Genomic DNA, 17,534 nt, shown 5'->3' on the forward strand with positions numbered 1-17,534 from the left:
AGGGGAGAACTTGCACCCTTGATCCGTAAGCACCCTTGATCCTATAGCCTTATTTCTTTACTTACATAACTTATTAAAGAGGGTTGATAACCAGCGTGCTATAAAAATCGCATCTTCAAAATTAATTGTGTTTTGGTTAGAGAGTAGACCACTATTAAATTTATTTCTAAAGAGTTTGATTTTGACGATAAAAAGTAATTTTTTTACTTTTACAAGGAACCCCACATCTTTAATATTATTTTGAGTTGAATAATTTTGCTTATGCCATTTTGTAACTAAACTATTCACCTCTTGTATGGTTGCTTTTGGTAAGCTATGGAAGCATCTAATATGACAAAAAAAGAAGTTTTGTAAAAATTGAGCGGGTTAGCACCATTGATCCTAATGCATTTATGCACCTTTGATCCTATGATCAAAGGTGCATACACACACACAAACAAAATGTTTAACCAATAAAGTAACATGTCATATTTTTTTTTAATAAATTTTTTTCTTCCAAAATGTAGTCTTAAAAGTAGACTTTATACTATTTTGTGTTTTTTTTGTCCTCCTAATACTTTTATGTAATATAATTGTATTCACATATATATATATATATATATATATATATATATATATATATATATATATATATATATATATATATATATATATATATATATATATACATATATATATATGTGTGTGTGTGTATGTGTGTGTGTGTTTTTTACAGTTAAATATGGTGTATCATAAAAAAAGAACAACTGATAGACCACCTAGAGGTAAAGTTAATGAAAATGAAATGCGAGCAGCTGTTAATGCAGTTCTTAATGGTGGTACAGTTTATCGTGTATCTAAAGAGAATTTAATGACACTTAAGAGATGTGTAAGGAAACGTCAATTAAATCCAAGTACAGTCTGCATATGTACACGTACACGTAGTACACGTACGTAGTACACGTAGCATATGTACATATGTACATATGCTACGTGTTATGTTACATATGTACATATGCTATGTTTTATGTTACATATGTACGTATGCTACGTGGTTTTATGTTACAAATTGCTAGGAAACAGTGGCTTCGTGGTTTTATGTTAAGTAGGAATGAGTTATCTTTACGAAATCCAGAAGCTACTAGTATGGCACGAGCAACTGATTTTAATCGTTATACAGTCGGAGAATTTTTCACCAATCTAAAAGATGTTCGTCTGCGACACAAATTTCAGCCACAAAAAATATATAATGTTGATGAGACAGGTCTTACAACCGTTCAAAAACCAGTTAAAGTAATTGCTGAAAAAGGAGATAAACAAGTTGGAAGGATAACTTCAGCAGAAAGAGGGACATTGGTAACAGTTTGTTGTGCAGTTAATGCAATAGGAAACTCAATACCTCTATTTTTTATTTTTTCAAGAGTTCATTTCAAAGGAAGTATGTTAAATGGTGGTCCACCTGGATGTGTTGGGGTTGCAAACCCATCTGGCTGAATAAATTGTGCAATGTTTTTCGAGTGGATGAAACATTTTATTCAAAATGTGAAATGTTCTCTAGCTAATCCAGTGCTTTTACTTCTTGACAACCATGAGAGCCATGTTTCAATTGTGTGTTTAGATTTACCAAAAAAAAATGGCATAACTATGCTGTCCTTTCCGCCACACTGCAGTCACAAGCTGCAGCCATTAGATCGGTCAGTTTATGGGCCTTTGAAACGTTATTACAATACAGCCTGTGATGATTGGATTGTATCTAATCCAAGATCGATGACCATATATGATATAGCTGCAGTTGTAAGGAAAACTTATGCACAAGCTTTTACTTTGTCTAACATTACTGCAGGATTTGCTGTAGCTGAAATTGAACCCTTTAATCCTAACGTATTTTTTGATAATGAGTTTTTGGCTTCATATTGTAACAAATCGTCCAAAACCTATTACTGCTAACCCATTTCCAGGTGTTATTGATGCAGTTTCTGCTATTGTTCATGCCCCAGCTTTTAATCAACCATTGATGTCAAGTCTGTCATCAGGGCCAGCTTGTAGTGTATTGCCAATTCAGCCTATATCTGACCCTGTAAGTCAACTATCCAGTGTTTCTATTAAAATCTTTTATCAAGCAAGTCTAGAAAAAATTAGGCCATTTCCGAAAGCTGGATCAAGGAAGTTCATTAAAGGACGTAAGCGTCAGCGTACTCGAATACTCACAGACACCCTTGTTCGAAATGAACTAAATAGGCTTCAGGAAATGAAAAAAAAGTCTTAGTCAAAAAAGAAAAAATATGAAACGCAAAATAAGATCTTCATGACAGCGCCGTAACTAGCTTTTCTAGTGCCCTGTGCAAAATTTCATTTTTCGGCCCTCTTAGCCTAACTTTTTTTTGGAAAAATTGTAAATAAAAAATATATTTTAATTTATTATTTTTAAAAATTTCTATATTAAAATTGCACTTTTCTCGCTTTCATTCGCGCAAATTCATTTATAACGTCGTCATAATTAATATCTTTAACAATGTTATATTCAATAGATATTATTGAAAGATATTTTCGTCAGTTTAAATTCCATTTCACGGCCGCCTAATCTACGGGCCCTGTGCAAGTGCACCTGTTGCACCTGCCTAGTTACGGCACTGCTTCATGACAAGGAAAAAAAAACTTGATCTTGAAAGTAATGAAAAAAAAAACGTTGAGTCTCAGTAAAAAATAACATTTTTTTCATTGATTTTTTCTTTTAAGAAAGATAAATTTGCAGTAAAATTAATAATAACTTTATTGGTATTTATTATAGACATACTTTTGACGACTTAAAAACAATTCTTACACATTTATGGTATAAGTTTGATCTCAGAACATGTATAAACCCATAGGATCAAGGGTGCATATAGGTAGAATCATGGGTGCATACCAGTATGCTCCCATGATCCCAATTGAGGGTTCTTAGTTTTTATAATTTTAAATCTACTTAAAATATTCTAGTAAAAAAGATTATTGAATTATAATAAGGTATAAAATTTGCTATTATGTACTGTTACTTTAGAGATCGAAATAAAAACATATATTCAGTAAATTGGCCTGATAGATTTTTTAGGATTATGGGTGCATACTCTCTACTACTTTTATATTTATTACTTTCATGGCGCTCTATAAGGCCGTGACACGCACAATTCAGAAAATAATGTGGGGGCCGATTTTAACTTCTTGAATATATTATGAAAAGGACTCGGATATAAAAAAAAAACTTGCTTGCTTCGTTTACTTCTTTACATTGTCAGTTATAAAAATGGTGAAAAAATGCTGTGTCTATAGATGCATTATAGATGCTGTGTCTATAGATGCATTATAGATGCATCAACAAATTACTTATCACAGAAAAAAAATTCAAACGATTCAAAAACGTCAGTTTATAGATTTCCAAGAGACGAAGAAGAGAGAACACGTTGGATAAGATGTATTCCTAATGCAAACTTAAAATTGTCAAGCAATACTGTAGTCTGTGAACTGCATTGGCCCATAAACTTTGAATCATCTTCAAGCCGAAATAATTTTAACGAAATTGATTTATTTTTAGCAAAAGATAATTTTGATTTTGACGTTTTTTGTGATACATTGCTAAATAAAAAAACGTAATTTTTCTGTAAAAATTATAGCCTTTATTTCAGATAGCAAACTTTATGTACAATCTACACACTTTAATTATTATATTTGATAGTTCTTTTAAATTTGAAGCCTATTTCAATGGTGTGAAAAAAAAAGTCCATACTGTATCTAATGTTGTTAATACGTGGTCTAAATTTGAAGAAGTATTACAATATCTAAATGTTTTGACACCAAATAATAAAGATATAGTTATGAATGAGCAAGTTAATTCAATGAACACAAGTAAGTACAGTCTTAGTGTAATCATCAGAGCATTTGAGTATTTTGCCACCTCTTGTACACTTTATAAAAAACTACGTGATGATTTTAAACTACCTTCTATTCGAACATTAACGCGCATTACCTCAAGAGTATCAAAGTCTGATGATAATTTATTTTTAAAACAAGTTTTTGATAATTCAAGTGATAGTCAAAGAACTTGTATTGTTCTTCACGACGAGGTTTATGTTAAAAAAATGCTATTATACCACGGAGGTGCTGTTTTTGGAAAAGCATTAGATGACCCAGATTCTCTTGCAAAAACTGTTTTAGGTGTCATGATAACTTGTATGTTATATACTAAATTTTTAGTAAAAATGTTACCTGTAAGCAAATTAAATTCTCAATTTCTATATGATCAAATTCAGTCAACTGTAGAAGAGTCAAAGATTCAAATGGCGAAGCGAAAGCTATTTTATGTGACGGAAATTGAACTAATCAAGCGTTTTTTAAAAGGTTAACCACCAATGGAACTTTTTTGTTGTTTGATTTTATCCACTTGATCAAAAACATCCGAAACAACTGGCTCACAGAAAAAACTAGAGAACTTGTTTTTTTATGAAAATGGTGTTGAGAAAAAAGCTTGTTGCAAGCATTTAATAAAACTTGATGAAGCTGAATCAAATTGTCTAATGAAAAACAATCTGTTTCTACCTGTCTAAAGGTGTTCTCTGACAAAACATACAATGCTCTACTTAATTACCCCGAAACCACCAAAATCTCAAACATAAGCCAAACTGCTGATTTTATTAAACTTGTAGTCACTCGGTGGAAAATTTTAGATGTAAAAAGTGTTGATTTGGATGGTAGATTTAATGATAAATTAAAAGACCCACTTGAAAAAGAATTCAGCAAGTTACGGTTAAGTCATGGTAATATACTGTCAAATATTTTTATTAAAAACTATTGCAAACTTTCAACACCAAAATCAAACAAAGAAACATCTCTTAAAATTTAAAAGTTGTCATGTTAGGTTAACAGTCATTGACATTTTTATTGTTATTTATTTGTTGCTATTTAATTGATTCTTTAAAGTTTCTGTTTTATAATTTTAAAAGTATTCCTTATTCACATAAGGCATTATAATCTATTCTTATTTAAAGATGTAGTTTCCCAGTATTTTTACTGTAGTATTTTACAAAATAAAAACCATAGTATGCTATTTAGTTCTCTTTTTTACCTGATTTTAAACTTGTTTTTATATCATTGTTTTGGCAATTTTATGAATTAAAGCAATATAATTTTTTATGAAAATTTTGAAAAAGATCTATAAATTGTTTTTATAAATTTATATAAATCTTTACTCTATCTATTGTATTACATAACAAGAGACATTATATAAAAGTTTTTTTGAAAACAAATTACATTAGTCATATTTATTTTTTGAAATATCGGCCCCCACATTATTTTCTGAATTTTGCGTGTCACGGCCTGTTACTTATAGAGAGCGCCATGACTACTTTGAAATTTTACTTTAAAAAAAGTATTATTGCTTTGATTAATATTGCTGGTTGAGTTACCAATGGTCCACCAGCAATGGTAGGTCACCATTGTGAATTTGTTGCTTTTTTGAAGGGTGAAGTACTGAAAGTTCTATGTATTAACTGTTTGGTGAACAGACAACATCTTTTTGGAAAAACTTAGGTGAAAGTCTTCATTCATCATTTAGAGTTCTTTTCGACACTTTGCTGGAGTAAAGTGTCAAGAAAAACTCTTATAAATCAAATATGATGAATTTTTCAATAATAGCGAATATGAAAACGTTTGGCAAAATAAAAAAATGTCTATCTTATATCCAAATATGTAGAAAAAGAAATTAAATTTATTGATACCCTACCTCAAATCTAGTAGAATCGTATTTTAATGATCAACGTCGATCAACGTCAATCAACGTTATTCCAACGTCGTGTGCCCGCTGGGAAAGATCTCATTAATAGTTCAATTAGTTAGTTTCATTTAAATATAAAATAATTTTATTTTTATTGATTTTAAAGTATTAATAAATTAATATAGAAACATGTGTTTTGTCATTGGTGTTATTTTGTCATTTTTGTCAATTTGTCATTTTTGTCATTTTGTCATTTTTTGTCAATTTTGTCATTGGTGTCATTTTGTCATTTTGTCCGGCGGTGGAGGTGTGATATTGTGTACATAAGGTACTTCGTTATGATGCAGTTGTTATACATATTTTTCTAGTATACTAAAATATTTTATTTATGCTTTATAAATTGTTAAACACAGGTGGGCGTTAAGAAAATGTTACTAACAATCGAGGTGAAAAAGTAAGCGGTATGTAAGAAAAGGTTGGCTACCCTTGGTCTGGTTTGCACTTTTCCAATTTTTTTTTTTTATATATAAGTTTAATGATCTCTCTTACTAACGCGTTTCATTCTTAAAGGTGAAATTCCAATTTCAGGAAAGCTTGTATTTATAGTGTTAGTAACGTATTATATCTATGTCATCAATATTTTTTAATGTTAGTAACGTATTATATCTATGTCATCAATATTATTTATAGTGTTAGTAACGTATTATATCTATGTCATCAATATTTTAGCACCTATTTTATTTAACTCTTTTTTGGAAAAAACATATCATCTATACCCAACACGATTTTCAGAAAACAATTATGTTCAACCTAAAACCTATTACTCTGTTACTAAGTTCTCAATTGCTAACAGAGGTCCTAAACTATGGAACATGCTATTAAATAATGAGTTAAAAACTATTTCTTCTATTAAACAATTTAAAAACAAACTTAAGCAAAAGCTTTTAATAAATGACAACGAATTAAAATTTTTCTGAAGCCTTTGATTAGGAGTAATCACGTTTGTCTATTTCTTTATAAATATGGTTTAAATATATATTTTATATACATTTCAATTTGTACATTATGACGTTGTTTTTTATCTGATATAATAAATTTTACATATATAAAAGACACATTAAGATACTAAAAATGTTTTTAAAAAATGTTTTTTTTTGTTTGTTTGTTGTTCGTGTATTATCTGTTATTTTATGATTTAAATTGATTGCAAAATTCATATTTTGCAATCAATTTAAAAGATACGCATTTTAACGATGTTAAATATACGCATTTGCAGTGCCACTGTTCAAACTCTTTAAAAATGGCCAATCGTTTCTCACCAAAATAATTGCAAATTATTGACCTAGAGACTGCCGACCATTTGTCAAAATCGAAAAATAAAGCTATTTGCCCAGGTCAAAAATTTTTTCCTAGTTGCCGCAAAGCTTGTTCAACTGCAAACTCTGCCAGTGAATGCTGCTTGTAAATACTACTGCAAGTGAATGCTATGTATGCTACTTTTTGAAGTAGCCACCCTTGGCAGTGTTTTGGCTATTTTTTGGCAGAAGCGTAAAAACACCAATGTTTGGTAATCTGGCTTCACATAGAGCGATACCATCGTATAGCTATTTAGTTTCTTCTGCACAACCTTTTGAACAAGTTCAGCTAAATGCCTCGCTTTCATAAAGTTTCAAAACTGCTTTAATATTTTATGGTAATTTCTTTGCAGGATTTTTTTTGGTTATGTTAAGACTCCACTTTTTCCCTTTAACTTTGTTGCTGCTTTCGCCAGGTAAAAAAGCGCACAGATACTTTGTCTCTGTTTTTCTGCATTTTCACTTTTTTAGCATTAAAAAAAGTGTAAACGCGGGAAAAACTACTGTTTAGCAGGACTTCCTAAATGTTTTAATTTCAAAAGTACCAGTTTTATCTTTGCATCATTTTATTGAAAAAAACCAAAGCAACTATTTGCGATCATCGAAAAATGAACTTAACTCAAATCTTGTGAAAATTATTCCACCGTTGTGCATGAAGCTATTCAGGGATTTTACTGGGAAAACAACCAAACAACCTTGAGTCCTTTTTTTGTTTATTACAAGCTGAATGACATAATTTAAATAAATGTTATTATATGATATTTAAAAAAATAGTGCAACATGTATTACCTTCATCAATGTTGCCATGATGAAGTGATGAAGTGAACAGTGTTAAGGTAATTTAGTACTGGAAATACCGTTGCAGGTATCTGTAATAACCATAAATTTGTACCAGTTAATAAAAATAAAGTCTTTTTCATACTTTATACTAAATATTTTTATTTTCAAGGAGATTTTTATTTCCAAGTAGCTTGAAGATTTTCTATAACTATACATTGTTTTGGTAAACGCCTTAAAATTTCTCATGTTGGATGAAACCATAAAGTGTTTTACTGAACACGCTAAAACAGCGTAAAAGACAATTAGGAGAAAAGATATAGTACTGGAAACACAGTTGCAGATACTCGTAATAATCACAAGTTTGACCAGTAAATAAAAATCAAGTTTGCGTCAGCCCTATTTTAAATAACAATGCATCTTTTATTGCAAACGTTAATGAAAGTTACAATAATAACTCAACCAAATTAGTTCTCTCATCTTAGTTCTGGAAATTTTGTTGCGTGTACTTATGAAGCGCATTAGTGGATTGGTAACATTAATGAAATTATAGAAGAACAGGAAGGAACAAAGAAAACTCGTAAGAACAAGAAGGAACAAAGGAAACTAGAAAAATTTAAAAAAGTTAAAATACAAAGGAAACTTGGGAGATTTAAAATAATTAAATTACAAAGGAAGTTCACACAGCAACGTTTTGTACAAACAGTTGCTGAAATTAATTTCACATTGAAGGTTTGGTTGCTCTTTATCCTATAGTTCTAATAAACAGAAATTTTATGATTCTGAAGAATTATTTCAAATTTTTTTGCATTGTAGTACGCAAAATATTTAATTTTTTAATTGACACTACTTTCACCCAGTGCCGTGGCTTGAGGATTGGCCCCCCCCCCCCCCAAAAAAAAAAAATTTTTTTTCCATTAAGTTATAATAGAAAAAAAAAAAAAAGCTTCTTAAATTTGCAAAAGGGCCCCAAAAATTTGCTTCCCCTCCCCCCTCCAAATTGGGGGGGGGGGGGGAGTGGGTATGGAGTGTTCTAACCGGGGCTTTATTTTTACCCAAATATGTTACTCAAATAAGTTTTATACATGGTGTAATCTAAAAAATGTTTTATGTGTGGTGTAAACTGCAGGACCGACGACACAGGTTTCAAAGTGTGGGGTAGGGAGGAAGGGTGTTAAAATGTATACAGTTGTAAAACATAACTGTATACATTTTAATTAGCAAATGCATTCAGTTATATTTTGGTATGCATACATAATATTAATGTAAATTAGTTTAGATTCTGTTGTAGTAGCACAACAAGATGCGTTATTATAAAGTACCCATGCCACGGTATGCCTTCTACATTCCAATAATAACTATACATTTATTAATATAAGGGATTCAATCAAAGGATCCGTGGTTCAAACCCCACCTCTGGGCAAATTTTGCGACATCGGTTAGGAAGGAGGAGTGAACTTCCAATTAAATGCTCACCTGCGATGCTCTGTGATAAGACCGTAAGGAGTTCTTGGGGCACCTAAAATGAAAATAAAAAATAAAAAAATACATTTATATATTTATATCATCTGCAATATTGATACTTATAGGGTAATTGATTAAGGAAGTGAAGGAAAAAGACTTTAGAAAGTATAGGGTATTGTATAGATTTTTTTAAATCTATACTGCACTCTAATTTAAAATTTTTTCAATTTTTTTACGTTTTTCTTTTTCGATTTTTTTGTTTTGTTTTGTTATCAAAACTTTGCAAATACGTGATTCGTTAACAATGTATAAAGTAAAATATTGTATAAATAATAAGAACTTTTTCAGTACTAACAATAAATTTAGCACAAAATTTGTGTTTAATTCCTTCAAATTTATTTCAAACTATCACGTTTCTCTATTTTCTTACTTTTAATAAACTTTTTTTTATCTTTATTATTTGATATTAAAGATAAAAAAGTGGTCGCTTTAGAAAATAGAGAAACTTGATAGTTTGAAATAAGGACCGTGAAATGAAGGAGAGACGTGATAGTTTATTTTATATATATATGTATATATATATATATATATATATATATATATATATATATATATATATATATATACATATATATATATATATATATATATATATATATATATATATATATATATATATTCTACATTGAAGTTTCCTATTCGTCATATGCCAAGTTTTTCCATTTTTTTAAGTAGCATAGCATAATGATCGACCGAAACCGAAATTTGAGCCGAAACCGAAAGTACCGAAATTTCGGTTCAGTGAAGCCGTAGCTTTTAATGTTGTTTTCTAATATAAATATATGAAACTTCAGACCTTCTTTGGAGTTCTTCTTCTAAGAATGATTTGAGAATAGTAACTTAAAACTATTATGTAACGTGATTTCAATTAAAATTTCTACAATTGTTATAATTAAAAATTGATTTACTAACAAACGATTACAATTAGGAAACCGTCACGATCCCACACTAAATTAAAACTTAAAAAAAATCGTATAAAAGTTTCGGTTCATTTCGGTTGCGGTTTGAACCGAAATTTCGGCCGAAACAGGAAAAGTAAAAAAATTGTTCAAGCAGAATGTTCGGTTTCGGTTTCGGCCGAAACTTCGGCTGAAAGTTTCCGTTCACTAGTATTGCATGATCAACAGTGTTGAATGCTTTTGATTGGTCGATAAAGATTCCTAGAACAAATTTAGTCCGAACTATTTTATATCTTTAAGAAATGATCTTTCGATTCAAATTAATTTCTTTCGATTTTACATTAAAATCATAACATATTTTTATAAATCGAGTGAGAGTACTGAGTAGATTGTTTTATCGTTATTTGTTTATCTAAAGCTTGTGATATTTTTTTTACCGGTATTACCGATAGTACCAATAGTCAATAGGTGTATTCAGAATTTAGGTCATAAAAAATTAACCCTAACAAACAGGCATTTTTTTGCGGGCTTTAATAAAGAAATAAAAAAAACTTTTACTTTTTTTAATAGTTTTTTACCTTACGCTGGCTTCATCAAGGCCTCATCGTTATTTTATAAATTACGTACCTGGAGAAAAATCAAAACTAGATACTGATTTAACAATTTAATATTTATGTTATTTAAAAGGCATATACACAACTTATCATTTCAGGTTTATTTTCAGGCTTTGGGTCAGCCCCGAAACCATAGTGGATACTTTTTACCAGTTGCAATCAATCAATCATTGAAATCCAGGTTTTTATGGCGGAAGGTCTTCTGATGAAAGTAGAGCTCTGATTTTTTTATGTTTGCTTAAATAAGTTATAGAATCTTAATAATCAAGAGTGTATTTCGATTGAACCCTTAAAAAGGAGCCATACATTACTAAAATGACTCACTTATATCTTGCAAGGTTGGTGTTGATTTTAGGTAGGATATTTGCTCTGAAACATGAAATGTATGTAAGCTTAATAATTTTCAATTGTAAACTATGATTTAATTGATAACTGTTTTAAAAACCTTGCGAAATATAGATATTTGTTTTTTAAATAGAATGGTATGTACCCACAGTAACAGAGGAATGCATTTTAGGGTTCCTCATGTTTACCTGGCTTAAATCTGAATTTCCAGTTATCAGTGATAGTAGGCTAACCACGAATATTAAGGCATGTACTACAAAGTTTATGAGTCTGAAGAAGTCGCAGCATAAGACAATTCTAGAATCTGTCGCTTTTAGGAAGGAACTTATTTCTTCATTAAGAAGAAAATATAATTTTCATAAATCGACACAAGTTGTAACAAGTAGCTTACTGAATTTGAATATACTATTCTAGAATGTCATACTGAGCATACAATAAAAGAACTTGTATTTTTATTATATCAACTAACATAACTCACTTTAAGTTTTATTGGACTGTTTCGGGCAAGTACACCACAAGAGTGATCAGTACTAGCCCAAAAAAGTCAGTGAGCTAAAATGTCTGCCAATAAGATCATTGCTACTATAAAAAAAGTTGGTTTTTAAAGGAAAGGTAATCAAAATAAGCCGTCTCTCTCATATTCAAGTGTATACAGAATGAAAACTTGAAAAATTGATAAGGTATTTTTAGTGCCACATCAACAACAAAAGTGGCAAAAAATGATTTATATTTTGATGGCAAAATAGTAAAGAGTTTTGATGCCTGAACACTGTAACCAAGCAAAGAACATAATCTGTGTAGTTGTAAGTTTTGAACAAGTAACATTGACTCTGGAACTGGTCTAAACCAGTTTGACGCAATCAGTGCCATTTTGAGGACTTGAATTATGCCATCAATGTGAACGCAATCTGGTTTGATACAAGTAAAAGTATCAAAGGTAAAAAATAATTAGAACATATTTTTAAAATCTTAAATGTGTTGTTTGAATTTTTAAAGTTCTATAACAGTAATGTTAGGCTACAAAAATATTAATAATAATTTGACTGTGGTATGTATAGAATGTATAAAAAGGCCAAATAAAATAAAAAAATCCCCCCAAAAAAAAACCAAAATAAGAAATTGTAACTAAGAAAACAATAAGTACAAAAAAGTATAAAAAAGTATATAAGTATAAGTAGATAAATAGCTTAACAAAAAACTCCTGAAAATATAACTTTATTTAAAAAAAAAAAAATTATGTTTCCTGCTGAATATTTTGACAAGAAACTTAAGCCATAAAAAGAATACGATTTGTTTTTGATAAAAGAATAGTACACCAACAGTATCCGTTGAAACGCCCAAAACATTTTTTATATCGAAACCGTTGTTGTCTAATTGGATTGGCTGTAATCGTAGCACGTTAACCTATAACTTTCAAATTAATCTTTTTTTTTTTTGTAGACATATTATTATCCAACAGAAAAATAAAATTTAAATTTTTTTCTTAAAAAATGACGGCTGATTAGCAAACTTTTTTTAAAAGACACTCCCATTTGTCAGTTTTTTCTATAAATATATCAATCATTGAAATTGCGAGTGTTATGGTTACAAGATAAACACTATTAAATTGTTAATTGTTAAAGGATTAACTTTTTTCTTAACTTTTTCTGAAAACAAATCTTTATAAACTAGATTTTTAAATCGTTTGTAAACAAATTATAGTTAGACAACTTAAAGCAAAAAAATTCAAAAAGACAAAATAAAGATTTGAAAAAAATGAATGCAACACGAAAAACAAGTAAGTTTGAAATTTTAAATGACAACGATCGTTCCTTTGCATACAGCTTAGAAGGGCGACGTTCGTCTTATATTGATAACTGGGCGCGACAATCTTTTAGCGTTCGAGCAGACCTTTATTCCACAATCGAAAAATCTTTACCAGATATTCCATCTGATGATCGGCTTTCAAGCAACTTAATTACTGGAATGAGTATGCAAAGTATGATTCTAGGTACCAGTCTTCTTAGTATACCTTACTGCGTCAAGTTAGCCGGAGTGTGGGGAATAATCTTGATTATACTAATTGCTTTTCTCACTACTATTACTGCCGATATGCTTGCAGAATGTCAATATCAAGAAAGTCGAAGAAAATTTAAAAAACGAATTCATTCATCTTTTGTTGACATGTGCACGGCTTGCTTTAAAACAAAGGGAAAATATCTGATGGAATTTTTAGTTTATCTAAGCTTGGTTCGTAATGTTGTGGTTATTATTTTGTTATCTGATCTCACTGACGAAGTTCTTAAAACATTTCCAAATGTACATTATGATAAAAACATTCTCCCGGTTTTATGGACACTTGCTGTACTTCCACTTTTATTTGTGTCAAAAGTCTCAAAGTTAGCCTGGTTCACGTTTATTGGAATGATACTTTATCTATCATCTATTGCTTTCATGTTTGGAATATTCTTGACTACTACTCGCTCGTGGTCCCATATCTCTATTTCTTCACATTGGGATTTTAAAGATGTTGGAATAGCTATTGGAATAATAATAAATTCCTATGCTGTTCATATGAACCTACCGTCCCTTGAAGGAAGTATGAAAACACCCACTTCGTACACCTGCGTTACCAACATCAATTTTGGATTAAATGTTGTTATTAAATTAGTTTTTGGCATTTGTGGTTATTTTGCCTACAGCAACAATACATTTGATGAAATTACTCGAAATATTGATAATCAAAAATTTTTTTCGCTATCGTATATTATAAAAGGATCTCAAATTGTTTTTGCTTATTTTACAATACCTCTTCAAAGTCACGTGGTTTTTGAGCTTATGGATTTAAATTTTAGACATCATTTCCCCATTTTTTCAGGTAAAGATCAATGGTGGACACTCCTTTCTCGTTTATTAATAATGACAGCTTTGCTCTTAATAGCATTGCTTATGCCTCACTTTGGGCTTGCAGTGAGCATAATCGGAAGTGTTCGCGGAAGTCTCATTGCACTTGTTCTACCTCCTCTATTTTATATTAATTTAAAAACTCACACTATATCTAAAATCAAGCTATGCTTTTGTTATGTTACGGCATGTTTAGGCGTTTTGCTTGGTTGTGTCGGCCTATACTCTGCTATTTATGATTTAGTCAAACATTCTGGTTGAATAGTATAAAGATACGTAAATAGCTGATTTAAATGAACACTTTAAAAATAAAATTACTAAAATATATTTTTTTAATCGTAAAAGTATTACTTTTAATTTTTTTTTTAATTTTAATATTGTTGAGTTTTCCTTTCCTTTATAAAAATAATTTCTGGACATCTCGGCATTGCAATGTAAATATTTTTAATGTTGAATTTTTTTTTGTAAATGTAGTTAAAATCATTTAATAGCCAGGACCACCCTAACCATCAAAAAGTAGTTACGTATCTTTTCTCAGCCTCAAAACTGCTCAACATAATTTTCCCAAATTTGACTTAACAAAGCGATCTTGTTTCTGAAAAACACTGCTAATTTTTAATATATAAATAGTCTACAATATATTAGGAGGAAAACAGGGCAAGATGCCGAATGGATCAATATGGCTTTTCATATACTCAACAAAAAAGTTTAAAAAATTTTGTATTATATATAAAACACTAATTGGTTTAATTAAATATATTTTTAACGTAATTTTATACGCGTAAGTTTATTTTTTGCGCTTAAAAAAACAACAACAACGGTTTCGGTTACTGCTAATAGATGGTAACGTTCGGGTGTAACTTCTTTAAGAATATTTTTTTGCACATGTTTATTTTGTGTTACTAAGAACGTTTTTCGTAAAAAAAAAAAAAAAGAAAGTGTAAATAATTTTAATCAGATGAATCTATTTATGAACTTTTGTATCTTACATAATCTAAGTAATGATTAAAATTAAAACTTATTGTTACTAAACGCAACACCTCAATACAAAGTACAATTATTTGGTTTTAGTTGATACTGTTGACATTCTTCTTCTGGACACTCCATTTCTTAATGGTTGTTATAATATTGCTAAAAATATATTAAATATGAACCTCTGTTTAACGAAATTGAGCACTAAAGAGAGACTAAAAGTTTACATGGAATCCTAGTCTGCCTAGTCCAAATTGGGTTTTAATTCAAAGTACTTCGGAAGCAGAGTATTTTTAATAATTGAAATAATAATCAAAATCAACCTTGGGATATCATTACGTTTGGTTAAAAGTATATTTAACTATTAGTTTTAATAATTATATGCTTATATACTGTAATATATATATATATATATATATATATATATATATATATATATATATATATATATATATATATATATATATATATATATATATATACTGTAATATATATATACTGTAATATATATATATATAAATATATATACTGTAATATATATATATATATATATATACATATACATATATATATATATATATATATATATATATATATATATATATATATATATATACTGTAATATATATATATATAAATATATATACTGTAATGTATATATATATATATATATATATATATATATATATATATATATATATATATATATATATATATATATATATATATATATATATATATATATATATATATATATATATATATATATATATATATATACAGGGGTGGCAGAACAGTGGAGGCTTTGGGGGCTTCAGTCTCCTCACTTTTAAAAGTGTGGAGGCTATAATACCAACACACTTTTAAAAGTGTGTTGGTATTATAGCCCCCACTTTTCAAGTCTGAAAAGTTATTAATTTAAAACTTTGTATCTTTAAATTACAACTTCAAACCGCTAGAGAGCAATTTGTATTTTGTATTTGAAATGCTAACTTAACGTATTTGCTTTGAATCACGTTTTACAATCTAGGGAGAAATTAGCGTTTTGTATTTGAAATAACAACTTTACGTGTTTGCTTTGAACAATGTATTACAACCCACAAGGGAGAGATTAACGGTTGTGAATATTATCAAACCTATACATAAGCACATTTTACATAATATACAATTCCTAATCTTACGACTAGGATTTCCTTACAACTGAGAAGAGTCGTGACAGAACCGTCTCATAAAAAACAACGGACACTTGTTTCATCCTTTGTACACGACTTGCATTCTTCAAGTACAACTGTACCAACGGAAGAAATTATTCAAGAAGAAAACGACAGTGAAAATTTTTTTCCTGCTTGTTCCTGCTGTGAGTGGAATGCCGATAAAACAGAAATAAATCTTGCCGATATTGAAGCAACCATAAAAATGTAAGGTAAACAGCTTAGATTTTTCCATGAAAATTGGATAATAGATTACCCTTACGTTCATCTATGTCATTCCAAAAAGAAAGTATTTCGCTATATTGGCATTGGTGCTGTCAAGAAAAATCTGTTATCCTTTTCAAAATGCGGTGAACAAAATTTTTTGACAATTAGTTATGACAATTGGAAAAAGGCTGTAGAAAGACTGAGAAAAGACTACCTATCATCATTTCTTAAGGAGGCACAGGAAAAATTATTTACACTGTGTGCAGTAGGTCTAAAAACCATACATAAAATTATTAGTGAAATGCATGAAAAGCAATGCGATGAGCATTACGAGTGCTTAATTCATTTTATCTCTACATTAAAATGTGTTACTCAACAAGGCCTTAGCTATTCGACGGAATGATGAAATTGAAGGCAATCTTAATCGGTTACTTTTAATGAAGAGTGAAGATTATCCACCTCTATCAAGCTGGCTGTCAAATAGTAAGTACATATCTCATGATATTATTAACAAGATGATAGAACTAATGGCAAATTATGTGCTAAAGATGTACTTAGTGCTATTAAATCGAGAATTTTTTTTTCTATAATATGCGATGACACTCGAAACATTTTCGGTATTGAGCAAATGTTTATATGTGTTCGATCAGTCCTGAAGTTTTTACAATATACGAAAACTTTCTTGGTCTCTATGCCGTTGATGCTACCGACAGTAAGTCGCTTTTTTATGCAATATGTGATGTTTTATTAAGATTTGGACTAGACAAGAAAATGGTGAGGGAGCAAAGTTAAGATGGTGCCGCTTCAATGTTCGGGCATCTAAGTGGTGGTGCTAAGCTATTTCAAGATGACGTCAATGAAGGGATTTTTATACATTGCTACGCACATCAGCTTAACCCTGTTCTTCAAGATGTTTGTAAACAAGTCAGATCTATGAACAAGGGACAGGAATTGTGCCAGCTGTTGTGTAATTTCATTCGTTTAGCTCCAAAGAGATCGGTAAGGTTTAAAAAATTACAATGTGA

The 17,534-nt window shown here is 29.6% G+C and overlaps 1 protein-coding gene across 1 annotated transcript; it reads left to right on the forward strand.

The window, feature by feature from the left end:
• The first annotated feature begins 12,879 nt into the window (after positions 1-12,879).
• Positions 12,880-14,463, forward strand: LOC100205565 (vesicular inhibitory amino acid transporter). Its single transcript, XM_065810900.1, has one exon. It carries the CDS (start codon positions 12,992-12,994, stop codon positions 14,378-14,380), a length of 1,389 nt encoding a protein of 462 aa, XP_065666972.1. The 5' UTR covers positions 12,880-12,991; the 3' UTR covers positions 14,381-14,463.
• The last annotated feature ends 3,071 nt before the right edge of the window (positions 14,464-17,534 follow it).

Source organism: Hydra vulgaris, chromosome 11 (genome assembly GCF_038396675.1).
Source record: "Hydra vulgaris chromosome 11, alternate assembly HydraT2T_AEP".
Classification (NCBI taxonomy): domain Eukaryota; kingdom Metazoa; phylum Cnidaria; class Hydrozoa; order Anthoathecata; family Hydridae; genus Hydra; species Hydra vulgaris.

Bases quoted from the DNA above. Each gene is read 5' to 3' on its own strand.
- LOC100205565 (XM_065810900.1), top strand. From the start codon at position 12,992: ATGAATGCAACACGAAAAACAAGTAAGTTTGAAATTTTAAATGACAAC.